Source organism: Microcebus murinus, chromosome 2, assembly GCF_040939455.1.
Source record: "Microcebus murinus isolate Inina chromosome 2, M.murinus_Inina_mat1.0, whole genome shotgun sequence".
Taxonomy (NCBI): Eukaryota; Metazoa; Chordata; class Mammalia; order Primates; family Cheirogaleidae; genus Microcebus; species Microcebus murinus.
In genome coordinates, this window is record NC_134105.1 from 61405445 (window position 1) to 61422585 (window position 17141).

At 36.6% G+C, this 17141-nt stretch overlaps 2 protein-coding genes across 6 annotated transcripts in view; one reads left to right on the plus strand and one right to left on the minus strand.

The window, feature by feature from the left end:
* AK5 (adenylate kinase 5) overlaps positions 1 to 4542 on the plus strand; it is a 239152-nt gene extending 234610 nt beyond the window's left edge. For both annotated transcript variants that reach the window (XM_075999468.1, XM_012787619.3), the window contains exon 14: positions 2610 to 4542. In XM_075999468.1, the coding sequence (XP_075855583.1) occupies positions 2610 to 2678 (69 nt within the window). In that variant the 3' untranslated portion in view covers positions 2679 to 4542. The remainder of the gene's footprint in view (positions 1 to 2609) is intronic.
* A 3626-nt stretch (positions 4543 to 8168) lies between these two features.
* Positions 8169 to 17141, minus strand: part of ZZZ3 (zinc finger ZZ-type containing 3) — a 111290-nt gene continuing 102317 nt past the window's right edge. For all 4 annotated transcript variants that reach the window (XM_012787581.2, XM_020282460.2, XM_012787533.2 and 1 more), the window contains 3 exons: positions 11763 to 11897; positions 9753 to 9853; positions 8169 to 9455 (listed from right to left, as the gene is read on the minus strand). In XM_012787581.2, coding sequence (XP_012643035.2) covers positions 9311 to 9455; positions 9753 to 9853; positions 11763 to 11897 — 381 coding nt within the window. In that variant the 3' untranslated portion in view covers positions 8169 to 9310. The remainder of the gene's footprint in view (positions 9456 to 9752; positions 9854 to 11762; positions 11898 to 17141) is intronic.

Consider the following 17141-nt stretch of genomic DNA (forward strand, 5'->3'; position numbering starts at 1 on the left):
CATTATTCACAGAAGGGTTGTATTGAGTCTTTGTGCTCATGGAACTTCTTGGGGACCAGAGACCTGATGTGTTTCTCACTGATATGATCCTGGACAGTGTAAACAATACACCAGGTGTTTGTGGATTCACACCCACCCTGGCCGCAGGGGAGGAAACCCGAGAAGCTGCAGGAGGGTGAGTTAGCAACCCCTTCCACCCCCTGCCTCCTCCCAGGGCTTGATAAGGCAAGATCAGGTGACTGTTCAGCAGGGCTGTGGGCAGGAACAGAACTGCTGACAAGGGATGGGAGGAGGGCAGCCATCCCAAGGCGTGTCTTGAACATTCAGGTTAGGGGCAATACAGCAGCATTCAGCGATAAAAAGGAATGAAGTACTGCACGAATGTGGTATATGCTACGGCACCTGTGAACCTTGAAAACATCGTGCTAAGTGAAAGAAGCGCATCACAAAAGACCATGTGTCATGATTGCATTTATATAAAATGTCCTGAATGGGCACATCTAGAGACTCTTCATCCTGACGTATTTTTCCAGCCTCTTCTCTTTCTTCCTCCCTCCTCCTCCTCTGGCAACATTTGCTTTGTCCTCAACAGATGACTTGCTGTTTCCTGAGAACTCCAGGTGCTTTCAGACCTCTGTGCCTTTGTGCATGCCATTCGCTCACTGGGGAAGGCCTCTTTCTTCTTTATTACCATCAAATACATGTGTGTGTCCCTCTAGGCCAGCTTCACTGGCAATGCCAAACAAACTACACTGCACACTCCTGATGCCCCCTGAAAGGAGTCTCATCCCCACTAAAATGTGGAGTCCGGTTGGGGACAGCATAGAACATCAAGGCTGGAGGCAAACCTGGAGGTTGTCAAGTCCTCCTTCAGTCCCATAATAGAGCAAGAAACTGAGGCCACAAGAGGATGGGTGGCTAGTCCAAGTCCTAAAGTGCAATGAGGACAGTACCAGGTTCTTTGGCTTACCCCCAAACTTTCTGCAACTCTTTTTGATTAAACAAATGTTTATCCAAGATTTGCTATGTGCCTGTGTTTTATTATGTCAACCCATTCTTTAAAAACTTATACATGGCCCAGTTATTGGCATGTAATAGGGTACATAAGGCTCTTCACAGCCCAACTTCTGCTTTTACAGTTCCAGCTTCACTGCTTGCTACTCCATGCCACCCTATATTTGACCGTCCAGCCATTCAAATGTGTCAACACACTATAATGTAGTAAGTACAAACACTTTGCAGTCAGAGACCTGGATTTGAACGACATTTCTGCCACTTAACTATATGACCTTGGGAAATTTAATTCATCTTTCAGAGCCTCAGTTTCATCATCTGTAAATGGGCATAACAATACCTGTCTTCTAAGATCATTATTTAAAAAGCACTTATGCATCATTACTGGTAATGTTTATCATTTTAGATGATGATGGTTATTACCGTTCTAAGGAAGCTCCCCTGCCCTCCCAAGATTGTGCAAGGTGCCCTTTTATCCACAGCTTCTGTGCTTACCTCTTAACAGCATAAACTCCTGTTAAATGTGTTCGTCTCTACCTTAAACTGTGAGCTCTCCGGGAGCACGACCATTGTTTCTTGTTCAACTTTGGTATCTCCAACACTGTTTCCATAGTTTTAGCTTTTACAGAATGTCATATAGTTGGAACCATACAATATGTATGTACCCTTTTCAGAGTGGCTTCTGTCACTTAGTAATATGCATTTAAGTTTCCTCCATGGCTTGATAGCTCATTTCATTTCAGCACTGAATATTATTCCATTGTTTGGATGTATCACAGTTTATCCCTTAAAATGCTGAAAGATATCTTAGTTGTCAATTATGCATAAAGCTGCTATTAATATTAACATCTGTGTGCAGGTTTGTGTGTAGATGTTAAGTTTTCAACTCATTTGAGTTAAAAATACCAAGGAGGACAAGTGCTGAAACATTTGCTACAGAGTATGTTTAGTTTAAGAAATTATAATACCAGGCTGGGAACAGTGGCTCACACCTGTAATCCTCTGGGAGGCTGAGGCAGGAGGATTGCTTGACGTCAGGAGTTTGAAACCGGCCTGAGCAAGAGTCCGACCCTGTCTCTACTAAAAATAGAAAAAATTAGCCAGTGTGGTGGTGTGTACCTGTAGTCCTAGCTACTCAGGAGGCTGAGGCAGGAGAATCACTTGAGCCCAGGAGTTTGAGGTTGCTGTGAGCTAGGCTGATGTCACGCACTCTAGCCCAGGTGACAGAGCAAGACTGTGTCTCAAAAAAAAAAAAAAAAAAACTGCATCACCTTCCAAGTGGCTGTACCATTTTGGATTCCCACCATCTATGAATGAGAGTTCCTATTGCACCACATCCTCACCAGCATTTAGTGTTGTCAGTGTTTTAGATTCTGGCCATTCTAACAGATGTGTAATGGTATCTCACTGCTGTTTTAATTTAGGCACCTAGTATTTAAACAACTCACTTTTTTCCTCTGGTTTTGGGGGGGGGGTTGTGTTTTAAAATTTTTCAGAGCAAATTATAAGCAGGTGATTTTTTTTTTTTAGTATTAAAAATGATCTTATTTACAAATAATTCTTAAGACTCATTTTTTTTTTCCTTTTAAATACAGATAAATGCAGAGGGAACACCAGAGGAAGTTTTTCTTCGACTCTGCACAGCTATTGACTCTATTTTCTGAAGGCGAAGATGCAAGTTCATTAAGAAGAGTGGAGAGAAAAACATTAAAAGGTTCATCCCTTAACACAACATGTTTCAAGTGAAACCTTGTGTGTCCTCCTAAATCCTGACATAACTATTGCTTCTCGGCTAGATCCGTGTGAGAGGTGTCTGGAAATCATGCATGGTGTATTTGCGACTATTAACCTTTTCCTCACACTTGAGAGCTGTCTGCGCACGCAGGGTGCACCTCAGAGCTAGTCAGTACATGAATAGCGGTGCAGTGCCAGCCTGTGTCATTTGTGTCCCCAGGCCTTGCTGGAGTCTGATCACGTGGTCCTGCTCTCATCAAGCATCCCTGACTCCACACCACATCTTCCTTCCTCTCCTCAAGATTTACGAGCTGCTCCCTGATGAAGGCCCTGACCATGGGGGCAGGTGTGGGCATCTTCTCTGCTGGCTTTGCTTCCTCAGCTCTCATCCACTAATGGCTCAGAGCCAGAGAGTGGGCTGATGAGACAATGTCACATATGCCATGTAGAGGCATCAAGCAAGTAAAATTTGACAGAAATCTTAAAAATGTGAAATTGAATAGGTTTTTTGAGGCAACAGAACCTAGGTCATCAGTAACATTTATTTTTAGGAAACTGGCTCCTTGGAATACTATGAGAATGGCTAAGGGAACAAATTTGATAATTGTATAACCCAGTCTCCTCTCTACATGGTAGTGCATTAACTATAAATTAATGACCAAAAGTAATTTGAAAGCATGAGACAATTTATTTAATTCATTGGGCAAGTATCAACTTAGAATTTTGATTTTAAATGATCACCCATTTACTTATTGCCAAGCAAGTAAACAAAACAGTAACAAAACTGATGTGGGTGGGAGGCGCATGTCAGTAAGTGGTGTTTAGCAGATTTCAATGTCGTATTTGTTTCACATGGGCCTTTTCCAAGGGTTTGCAAATCTTGTCACACCCATATGCAAAATTGTGTTTCCCTGCATCAAACCATTGAAATTTGGGTTCTCTTTTGTGCTATCAGTTGTCAAATCAGAGCTTCTTATATATTCTATTGGAATAATTGCATCTTCCACTCAGTTACTACAAAAGACCAGAGTTTCTGTTTGCATGATTTTTTTTCTTCAATGGTTGTGCAGATAAGGATCCATTTCTGGGACAGAATTGTATTTTTAAAATAATCTTTTTTTTTCTTGAAATGGATATGTACAAATAAAATAAATGAAAGACAGGATAACTCTTTCTCTATTTATTTGTAACTCACATCATTCTGGAAAGCATTTGAAGCCTTATTCCAAACAGAAGCAAACACAGTAATAGTCAAGATTTACGGTATATGCTTATATGGTTTTAATTTTGGCCATAGATCAGTTTTGAACTATTACACAGAAAACTCTTAATGTATTCATGATACATGGTAATTTTTGTATTTCCTTTTTCTCTTGCACTCATTCTTAAACAGAAATGTCAGTGTTCTCTAAAGAAGAAATTAAATTTCTTTGGTTACAATGAGTATGCCTCTATTAACAAAAAGGAGCATGTTCCCACAACTCGCACACTTGTCAAATACTTTTGTTACTACCCCAGGTTGTCACACTCTACAAGGGAGCATAAGGAATATTTGAGCAAATTTGAGGGGTTACAGGACGAAAATTATCAGTTGTGCCAGAAAACATAAAATGACTCTTTGTAGGGATTAACATTCTTAAAACACATAGCACATATTGGCAAACACAGTCCATACCCACCCCTCTCTGACAGCACAGGTAAGAGACATGAGACAACAGAGAGGCCCAGCCATGGCTTTTATGGCTGTAGTTGGTAGCTGCCTTGAAAAAAAAGTCAGCAGGAGTGAATGGCTTTGCCCCTGAAGAGTACCTAGAAGAGCAAGTAAGATCAGATCTTCTACAGAACACATTACTCATTTGAATGGCTTGAAACGGTATCACTACTTTAAAGTTGTAAGATTCTAAAACAAGAAAGGCAAAAGGCCTGTGTGTGTGTATTTAGAAGACATCAGGACACAAGCTAAACTCCTTTCCAACGATCTATATTCAAGGCCACACCTGATTCCACACCCTGTCTGATGCCATCAGCTACTGTTATTTTTTTACTGTTGCTTATTTGGCTCAAGCCTCACTGGCCATCCTACTCTTGCCCGAACAAGCCAAACTCTTCACTGGCTCAGGGCCCCTGCTGTTGCTACCATCCTGTCACTTCCTATAGAGCATCCACACAGCAAATTCCCTCCATTCAGGTCTCTGTTCAAATTTAACCTTGTCATTTGAAGATTTCTTTGGTCATTCCATTTAAAATGGTAGACTGTTCCCCATTCTCCCATTATTTTTCTTTGAGCATTATTTTTCTTCACAGTATTTATCTCAGCTTAAAATTAAGTAGTTTTTATTTATTGCATGTCTTCTGCATAGACTATAAGCTCCACAAGGGCAAGGCTTTGTATCGCCAGTCCCACACACAGCAATTATTACTCAGCATTAACATATTTAAATCCTCTGTACCTCCAGTTTTCTCACGTATATAGTAGAGAACATAATAGTAACCAACCTCACAGATGAGCTGTGAGGATTAAACACGTCAATAATACATGTAAACCATTTACTAGTTCCTACTGCTCAATGAAGGGTGGTCCTTTGTCAACATCTATTTAGTGTTTCACTTTCACAACTGGGACTAGTACCAGAATTTCCACTCTAGTGTCCCTTCCATTAAATCACTCTAAACACATGGCAGACACATGGCCTAACTGGGGTCCCACAGAGGGGAAAAAGCCTTCTCAGCGACCTGGGTTGAACCACATTTTCCAGATAAGATAGAATCCAATTCCGTTGTCCTCAGAGCCCTGCAAAGATCATCTCCTGAGGCAAGCTAAGAATCTCACAGACACATTCAGGCATAGGTGGTATCTCCTAACTTCCAAGAGAAAAAATATAACTCACCAATGGTGTATGGTCATACAACCAACAAATATCTATCGAGAATCTATTAAAAGTCAGGCCCTAGAGACACAAAGAGACGTAGATGATCTCTGTTCTCATGGAGCTAAATGTGACATAACTCTCAAAAATCCAGTTAACTAGCTACATGAACTGCGAAAAAGAGGTTAATTATGTTTCCTCTTGGATCATATAAACAGAATCACATTTTGTGTCAAAGTAAGAAATAAAAACAAACACTTTACAGCTTAAAAAGGACAATACCTTCTGAAGCTTGTGGAAACACCTACTGGAATCTGGAGACTTTCAATTCTATCCAGTGCACCTAGAACAATGGACTTCAAACTTTGTTGCCCACAGTAAGAAAAACAGTTTATATAGCATACCACACTTATAACTGAAAAAGACATTTCACAAAATAATACTTATCCTTACTACATGTGATGTATCATTTTCTCCATGTCATTTTTTTAAAAAATGTTCCTCACACCTCAGTAAACTGTGTTCTGTGATTAAACAAAAGGGGGAAGGGGAGAAAAACAGACAAGGCATACTATTAGATTAAGTGAGAAGCACCCACAATGCATGGAAAAAGTCCTACCCAAGGCATGAGATACAAGCCTTAGTCCCAAATTTGCCCAAAGCCATATGACCACATTTGCTGCCAACTTAGAATATGAAAATGACATGTATGTGTTTTTCTAATTCACAATGGCAGAACATTTCACAGCTTTTTCCTCACCCATAGATATGCTTCTCTATTCTGTACTGCAAACCCGGACATATGCTTAGGTTTGTACTCTGGGAACCACACACCACCACACCAGGAAAAAAGAATGTACGTACGGCAAACCTTGCACATCTCCACTCCTAACACTTAAGTGATGCCCGACACAAAGGAAATATTTTTGCTTGAGAAATAGGGTAGTGAGGCAGACATGACTATAGAGTGATCTCTCTAGGCCAAAGTCCAAGCATCACCCTAATTTACTAACTACATGACCTTGGGCAAGTTATTTAAACCTCTCTGGCTAAATTTCCTCATATGAAAACAGGATGATAAATGAACCTGCCTTACAGGGTTGCTGACAATTCGTTACTATATGCTTGCTTGGCACATAGTAAGCACTATATCAGTGTTTGTTGTTATTATTAGTGCATCACACCAAAGGAAATCTCCTCTGCCTAAACCTTGTAGCAGTAGTTTTAGACGTCATTAAAAGTTTCTTCAGTTATTAGCAAGTAACTTGAGCACAATATATCAGGAAATAGATTAATAACCTACTGAATACCACTTCGTAAGAAATTCTTCAACAAGTAGGTCTCGTACGTCTGTTGTCACTTACAGCTGATACTTCTTTGTAGGCAGATGGAAAGCCTACTGGCACACGACAGCCCTGTCCATTCCAGCAACCCTCACATTAAAACAACAGATATTACCCACTACTAACCTTTAGGGCCTTTTAAAGCCATGAAGGCTATTTGCTTGGAGCTGAAAAATGCAAAATAAACACATCATCTGCTCAAGCAGAAAATAATCCTCTATACCAAAGTTTCAGAATATTTGCTCTTAAAAATGCATTCAAGTGGTTTGTCTATTCTGTTGTATTATAATTATATCACTCATAGTCCTGTTCCAAAGCATACCTCATACTTTATGGAATTTTTGAATGGATCTTAAATGGTTCTCCAAAACTAATTGGCATTATTTCTATACAAACACAGAAGTTACAGACGTTACCATCAACTGCTACTGTCTTGCTTAATTACAGGTTGAAAGATGTTCTGGCATAGTCACATAACATTTAATATCAAAATCCCCAGAATTCTAACAATTCCCCTCCTTCCCTCCACTAATTATTCCGTGAGAAGTTAAGCTCAAGTCCATTTACTTCCATCTGATATACTGTATCTATATCATCAGTGATCTATAATCAATATATTACTTTTAAATTCTCATTTCTATATTTAAAACTCTGTTACTTTTCTCATTTAAAAAATTCAGGGTGTGAATTTAGTACCTATGTATTAAAGAGAATTAGTAAATAATATTCCCTTGATTTAAAATAGGAAAAAACAGATGACTCTAAAAATTGGGTCAGGTATAACACTTAATCTTAGAATATTTATACTATTTTTTCCTATAGTCAATAATAATTTTCAGGAAACAAGGTGATTTTCAAAAACCATATGTCTAAATATATGGGACTTATCTTTATCAAAAACAATTATAATAAAAATTTTCAACTTAAGATTAGTTTTCACATCAGGGCAATAAGAATTGCCACCTTCTTTAACCAAATCTGTGTTTCTTTTTTGTAAGCTAGTCTACTTTAGTGTTTTAGCACATACTGAGAAAATATTATCTTTTGCAGGGTTTCACAAGTTCACCCTTTTTTCCATAATATATTCCATATTATAAAGGACAGAGAGAAAACCCTTATATATGTGAAGCAAAAACTTTAAAAAACCAATTTCTGGTTTTAACACTGGTAAAAAATCCACTATCTAACCAAAAGGAAGTCACAACAAGCATTCTATAATATAAACAGACAGTATCCACATAGTTTATTTCTCACAGTTCTCCTGACAAATGAACATTATTCAAGAACATACTGTATACACAGATAAGAAACATACAAAATGTTTTAAATGATGCACAACAAAATCCAGCAGTATAAAAGAATGCATGTGAACTCTTGCTCACTGTGCAGACTAAATTTAATCACTTGTTTAAATAGTAATAAAAATACAATCTTTTATGGATCTTGTGCAGACTACAAAAGAGGGAAATTATTATCATATATATGATTTTTATATTAGGCAGTTTTCTTTGATGAGTTGTACTGACAACTCCAAATACAGAGGCAGAAGGCTGTGTATTTTAAAGGAATTAATGTTGTGAATTAGAGACTTTACACAGTTACTACCACTGGCACTTTTCACCATAGTTTGTACACATCACATGATCATCTTATATAACATTACATTTAAAAAATATATCTGAGTGACAATTTTATAACATTCACACACCATGAGCTGGTTAAGGAAGCAATGCCACAGCTGCTTCCTGTAGTGCTTCACTGTTGGTAATAAGAATAGTTCATTGTGGTTAAAAGAAATTAGATATCAATATGGTTAAGCAGCTCCAATTTACTAAAGGCCATCAATGACCACCACTGGGACAGTGAGTTCTTTTAAAGTGTATATCCTAGAAGAAAACACCATCATTGGTTAAAACTTTGTCTAAAGAAGTCAGTTTCTGTGCTGAAAACTATTTTCACAAAACTGAAAGCTACTAAACTGTTTTAATATAAATACTTTGTCTTCTCATTATCATATTTATGACCGAGTTCTTTGAAACCTTTGGAATTTACTCTCTCTTTAATGTGTGCTCTCATTTCCATCTCACCCATTTAAGATCACCACCTAAAAGGCTTAAGGTAGTGGTGACAAATTCACCAGGGATACCCTTTGCTCACCAGGAATGTTCAGCTGCTGAACAGTGATCTAGAGCCACACGGTGCAGAGCTGTACTTGACGAGAACACTCAGGAAGCTCTCATGCTGAGTGTCATTTCAGGGAAAGCAGAGAATCTTTCCAAACTGTGCACATAATTAACAATGATACCATTGCTATGTGTTGAAGAGGACTAGTAAATGATGGTCTCTTCCATGTCATCTGTTTGCTGGAAAGTAGTTGGGGTCAAGGTAATTATAACTGGTGCCCTGGGACACACAGTAGTCTCTGTCTAAGAAAGTCTCTGACCTATAAATAGGTTCTAATTGGTGATCTTCCTTGTGAATATCTGTCTCGTGTAGGCTGCAAAGAAAAAAACACACACACACATACACACAAACACATCATTAGATGGAAGTGGATGCATTTTGGTCTATATATTCCAAAACTTCTTCACAGCTCTACTTGTTTAAATCCATTAATCTATCAAAATCTCTAAGTTATTTGACATGTTAAGGAAAACATTTAATTGCTTAGAACAACAACGTTGAGTTCACTAAGTGTGACTATTTTCTAAGAAGTTTAGAAATCAAATTCACTAATAGCTGAGAAGCTCTTTTCTTATCAAAATTTGAGACTCACAATGAAAAAAATATTTACCAGTCTGAACAAGAATCACAGAAATCCAAAGACATTTCTGGAGGACAATCCTGGCAGTGCCACCGAACACCCTGGATAGGTTCTACGCCACAGTTATCACACTATAACAGATTCAAAGAAAAAAGTATTAGGCTATATTGTTTCACGACTTCTTAAATTTTCTCCTGGGAAACACACATAGACATCTCCTTCTTTCCCAAGCACTGAACAGTGGTATAACACAAAAATGGTTATAAGTTAGATAAAATTTCTAGCAAACTAGGTAAAATTTCATCTACTCAAAATCAAGATATAGGTACGTGAGAAAGATTAGTCTTCAATCTGCTTTATGTATTTTTTTAAAAAGTTAAATAAATCATCTCTAACTTGGGCAGCTTGTTATTAGTAACCATTTACCTGAAAGGCAACTCAGACCAGTACATGCTTGTGAATGAGAAACACTGACTCAATACCACAGTTAAAACTATTCAAATATGTTGCAGAACTGTTTTAACAGGTTATTGTAGCTAACAAAAACCCAGGCAACCATAAAATCCTCTCTAAACTTTTATCTTACTGAATCACTCTCTGAAGGCTAAAAGCTCTTAATGACCAATGCCCATCATGCCAAAAGGCAGATCTAGCTCTTTCTTTGGTGCAAGAGCCCTCAGTGTTCTATGCAATATTGGAAATAAAAATAAATCTCATTTCTAGTTGCTTTGATTATGAGGCCAACTAGAGTGAGTGGCTGACAGACTGGCAAATAGGCCATGGTTGGAGCTTGCAGCAAAATTATGACAAGTGATCAGAGTTTTCTCTTGGAAGGCCAGAGCTGCCAGTTAGGAAAATCTCTAATGGAGAAATAGGAGCACTGAAAGATCAAGAGAGAAAAATCATTTAATATAGTATAGCTAATGGCTACTCTAGAGGATCAGAGGTATAATTTCATTTTCAATTTAGTTTATCAGTCACATTACACATCAATCCTTTTATATATACCAGCAATGCCACCAAGTTCATGGCCTCAATATACTTCTTCCAGTCCAACCAAATACAGTCAATTCTGTTGTCTAAAGTTTTCCCAAACCTGTCAATCTCTATGTCTACAGCCACCCGTCAAGTTCAGGACACTTTCATCTTTTGTATAAGTTACCAAACGAATGACTAACCAGTCCCTTTGCCTCCAGTCTTGCCTTCTAATTCAGTCTCCATAGTATTGGCCAGAATGATGATCTTCTCCCCTCCCTTAAATTTTTATTATATAAATAACATACCTGAATATATTATTGTTTTACAGAATTTAACAATGTAATAGCCAGAAAGTAAGAGCTGTTCAACTCTAAACCCACTGCTTTTGTAAAGGTTATCAATATTAATAGTTTAAGAAACTAGAATGATATTTCTGAAATGCAAATTGCATGTTATTGTCTGCTTAAAAAAAAATCTTTCAATAGTTCCCCACCGTTATAAGATAGTTTAAACTCCTTAGCAAAATTTCCAAGGCACCGCAGCAGCCTCTGACTACTTTCCAATTGTACTCAACTATTTTATTTGTTTAATTTCTCTAAATTCCTTATGAGAATGAAAACAGCATAAGGGCAGGAACTGAGTCCATTGTTTGGACTTGTTTACTGCTGAATCTCTAGCAGTTAGCAAAGTGCCTGGAACATAATGTGTATTTCAAAATTTTATTGAACGAGTGGACGTATTTTTACTAGCCTCTCAGTCTGAAACGGGAAAAAACCATTTCTGATCCATAAACAACAGCAACAACAACAAAAAGAAACAGCTAAACAAAAACCTCTCCCATATTTTATCTCAAATTATAGGTATCTGTGCATTTTGTCTTCACACTACTAAATCATAAACCTCTTGACATCAGGTACACTACTTTGTATAAATTAATGGGACAGGAAAACTTTTTCCTACATGCTTAGAAGTTTTGGAGTTTAACACTCCAGTAACCACTTTAAAGTGTCTCTTATCACTCTTTTAAAAATTAAATGAATACTAAGATGAAGTAGAATTTACCTTGAAGCCCACATGTTGCACAAATCCACTTTCAGCTTGCATTTGCTGAAGTTTCTGCTTCTTTAACTTTTTAAACTGTAATAGTTCTTTATATTCAGGCAAGTTCCTATACACGATAGGAATACTTTCTTCATCCTATTAAAGAGAACAAAACAAAAATGTCAGTTGATAATTAAAATGAACTAAGTATAAGAAATACTAATAAACAGTATTTTTCTATTGATAAGATTTTTTCACTTTTAAGATATCTCACCTTTTAGGGCTTATAGAAACTGCTGCTATTAGCAATATTTTACACTAATACTTTTAGAGGACTTTTTAATGTATTAACCCTGTGCACTCAGATGTCGAGTGTGACTCGATACGGTTAGCAAAAATTATAGAGATTAAAATTACTCTTTGAGGCCGGGCGCGGTGGCTCACGCCTGTAATCCTAGCTCTCTGGGAGGCCGAGGCGGGCAGATTGCTCAAGGTCAGGAGTTCAAAACCAGCCTGAGCAAGAGCGAGACCCCGTCTCTACTATAAATAGAAAGAAATTAATTGGCCAACTGATATGTATATAAAAAATTAGCTGGGCATGGTGGCGCATGCCTGTAGTCCCAGCTACTCGGGAGGCTGAGGCAGAAGGATCGCTCGAGCCCAGGAGTTTGAGGTTGCTGTGAGCTAGGCTGACGCCACGGCACTCACTCTAGCCTGGACAACAAAGTGAGACTCTGTCTCAAAAAAAAAAAAAAATTACTCTTTGAATGTATCAATAATCTGAAATATAAAATAATCCAAATAAATAAGTTTGTATGAAAAGAAACTCCAGTTTTTTATTCTACTGCCACACTTTGTAAAATCTGGGGTATTTAAAAATTTAAATCCCAAGTAGAATAAAGGAATCGAGAAAAAAGCAAGTGAGTGCAAAGGGTTAATAATTCTGAATTGCAGTAGACTATCTCATAATGCAGGTACAAGGGGAACATGGAATGACTCCTACCTCTCCCATACACTAAAATGCAAGCCCAACCCTACTGCTTCACGTTCATGGCCATTCGAGTGACTCTTTATGATCTACTTCTCCCTGGTCTACAGAAGTTTCTCTTTCCCACAGATTTTTACACTTGCTTCTGTAAACATGACATTTTCTTAATAACAAGCAAACCAATCTCTGCCTTTGTTTTCTGCTCTTTACTCCCAATAATCAAAATAGTACATTTTTCTTACTCAGGAGGGTGAACTGAGTTACAAAGAGGACTATTTAGAATAGACTGAAAGAATGAATAGTCATAACTATATAAATATATTAAGTTGAAATAAAAAGTTCATTTACAATTCCAAACTTTTAGATACATATGTTCAGGACTTCCCTCCGAAATTGACTAGTAATTTTATACTAAAAAAGCAAATCTATTAAAAATGGCTGAGAACACTGTTCATCATCCTGGGCAGCTTCAAGATCCTCATAGATGCCCAATCCCGTATTTTTACCCTCCATTCTCAGACTGGTTCTACTGCAATGGCCTCCATCTCCATTCCATCTCAGTCTCCCACTCCAATAGCCATACTCTGGACCTTGCCTTCAACCAGGCAAGGTTTTATATCTAAAATATTAAATCTAGATTTCCCACCTTCAATGTTATTTCTTTCCATTTCTCTCATGCTCTCACTCCACATAACCAGTTTATTAATATTTTTAACCTCACTAAAATTTCTGATCCTGTTTCCTAGTCTCCCAATTTATTCATGCTCTGCCACCCAGGATCTATTTCTTTCTTTTGCTACCTAATGACAGATCCCATGATTACTAATTTCCTAAAAGCATCCCCATTTCTCTAACCTCCACATTCCCTTAATTTCCACTACTGGACCAGACAACCCCTACCCTTCCCATTCTTCCAACAACATCAGGTATTATTAACTATTATGTTTAGTTTACAATCAAGGAAACTAAAACTTATAGAAATTATAACACGTGCCTATGGTCACATTATTAGCTGTAGAGCTGGGTGATGTGAACCCACATTTGCCTGATTCACTCAGCAGCCCAAGGCAGAAATATAAGAGTTATCCTAAATTTTTCACTCTCTCTTGTTATCTAATCTAACAAACTCTGTCACTTCCTAATACTTTCTACAATATCTTTCAAATAGGTCCTCTAGTATCCACTCCCTCCACTGCCCCCACCAGTATTTAAAAGTTCCCAGTGGCTGTCTGACTACCTACATACAGCATCAAGACCAAAGTCCTTGGCTGGATAAAAGATTTTTTACAATGTCACACTTCATCTACTTTATCTTTCATCCATTTCAAACTCTTGTTAACCGAAGTTGTTAAATGATATTACCTTCCTATGTCACCACTGAGAAAAATAACATAAGTAATGGTATACATTAATATATATGTGACCCAAATAATAATATAGCAAGAATTTTATAATAAAATTTGCTAAATTCAGATTATTTTAAGCAAATGATGGAGTACAAACACTTCTAAATTTTTAATTTGCACTTTAAGTCTAAGAATATTATTAAATTTGGTCAGCAAGCGTAAGGTTAACAAAAGTTAAATCATCTCACACTACTATCAAAACAACAGCAATGGCTACTATCCAAACAACAACAGAAAATAACAAGCGTTGGCAAGGATGTGGAGAAACTGGAACCCTTGTACACTGGTGGTGAGAATGTAAAATGTCACTGTGGAAAACAGTATGGTGGTTCTTCAAAAACTTAAACATAGAATTGCCATATGATCCAGCAATTCCACTTCTGGATGTACACCCAAAAGAACTGAAAACAGTGACTTGAACAGACATTTGTATACCCATGTTCACAGCAGCATTATTCACAATAGCCAAAAGGTGAAAGCAACACAAGTATCCATCAACAGCTGAATAAACAAAATGTGGATATACATATATTATGCAGCCATAAAAAGGAAGGAAATTGTGATGCATGCCATAAAATGGACGAACCTTGAAGACATTATGCTAAGTGAAATAAGCCAGTAACAAAAACACAAATATTATCTGCTTCTGTTTATTTGAGGTACATAATCAAATTTATAGATACAGAAAGTAGAACATTGGTTGCCAGGCACTAGAAGAGGGGTTTCTGGGGAAATGTTTAATAGGTACAGAGTTTGAGTTTTATAGGATGAGAGTTCTGGAGCCTGGTTGCACAATAATGTGAATGAACTTAAGCACTACTGAACTGTATACTTTAAAAATTGTTATAATGGTAATTATTATGTAATGTGTATTTTAACACAATTAAAAATAAAAATTTTAAAAACTTCACTCATCCATAGATTTCCTAGTCATAATCATTTTAAATTTACTTAAAGGGGACTAATTTCAAAAGAGGCTAAAATAATATAGAGTAAATTATATACATGTAATCTCTCTAGCTCTTGCTTTTTGAAAAGATAAACTAAAATCTATAAATTTTATGACCAGAGGCTTCATATGTACACATTGTGAATAGCTATTTTAAAGCAATTAGAATGATTTGAACTAGTACTCATTTAAAAATAAATAAAATCAAAAACAAAAAAGTTAAATCAAATTCAACTCACTATATTATGCCAATTTTGTCAAATGTATTTCTTTTAAATATCTTACCACCACTCCTTGGCTGTTCATCCTTCAAATGTCATCTTCACTGTCATCTTCTCAAGTCATCTTACACTCCCAATATCTATTAAGTACCTCTTAAACAATTATGATAGCACCTATTTTTCCTTTTAAGCACTTTTTAAAATTTATAATTTATACTGATATGATTACACATTTGTCTCTTCCCATAAGATTTATGAGCCCAAATATTAGACATATTTGGTTCATAACTATGTATCTGACCCCTAGCAAAGCCTGACACTTAATAAGCTTAAATAGTTCCCAAATGAATAATACTAATAATTACAAAAGTAAAAGATTACATACAAATGATGTTTCTTAAGACATAGTCGATATTAGCCACTTTTCAAGAGACAAGTTTAAAAGGAAAACAATTTTTAAGGAATATAGTTAAGGTAGTTTGATATATCAGTAAAGTATATAATCAGTATTTAAAGTATATAATCAGCATTTGATTAATCTAGAAATACAACAGAGGAGCCTAATTTTATTTGCTGACTTTTCATTAAAATCTCCTTTTCCAATTACTTATAATCAGAGTATTAAGAAAGATACAAGGTAATCTTTATGTCCTAAATTTAAGCAAAGAATCAGAACCATGTAAGGTATTTAAAAAATGGAGTTTCAGAAATAGCAAAATAATAAGTATTAACAGCAATAAAAAGAAATCCCTATGACTAGATAGTAAAATGAATTTTACTATATTTACTATATAATAAAATTTTTATTTAAATTAGTATCCAGCTGGTGACAAAACTGAGAGGAATTATTCCAAGAGGATTTAAAAACTAATTTGACTTTACTTCTGTAGTGGGATATATCCCAAGGCAAAAAATGAACTGAAAAAAAATTATGTTTTCAGTAATCATATTATTGATAGTGGTATAGGTATTAAAATATTCTGAGGCTGTTGTGAGTAGTGTGAGACAAAGAAAGTATTATGTTGATGTCACTGAGAACTGCGATTTTAAGCATGTGAGAAAGGAGACACATATTTAAGAACAATGAGGATAAATAAAGACCCTATAGTCCTTAAGTTGAATTTGAAAGGAAAACTTATTATATCTTCATCCTTAATCAAAAATATAAAATATTTCCCAACTCTGTCCCAGCTTACAGGCCTAGAAAAAATGATTAACTCAACAGCAAGTAACATTCCTAGAGTCAAGATATAGTCTCTAAATACCATTTCACAGTAAAAGGAAGAAGGACTGACTCTAGGTCTGAGACTGGAAATATACAAGCCTCGATTTTCCTCGTTAAAACAGACAGTAAGGAAGCTCCAAACTTTACTAGAGTCTTATCAAAAGAACTCAGAAGCCAATTTAAATAGGCCACAACTGACCAAAGATGGGTCAATCTGAACACTAATGAAGACATTAACATGAACAAATTGATATACATTAAATATATTTAGGTCCAATAGTTCATAAGAATATAAAAATGTTTAAAACCTCATCTTTGGAGGATATAATAAACTCATCATTTTAAAAACAAGAAAATAAAGGGAGGCCAGGCATGGTGGCTCATGCCTATAACCCTAGTACTTTTGGAGGCCAAGGTGGGAGGATTGCTTGAGGCCAGGAGTTTGCAACTAGCCTGAGTAAGAGTGAGGCTCCATTTCTACCAAAAAACCCCCCCAAAACTAGCTGGTTGGGGTGGCATGCACCTATAGTCCCAGCTACTCAGGGGACCCCGAGTCAGGAAGATTGCTTAAGCCCAGGAGTTTGAGGTTGCAGTTAGCTATGAGACCCTGT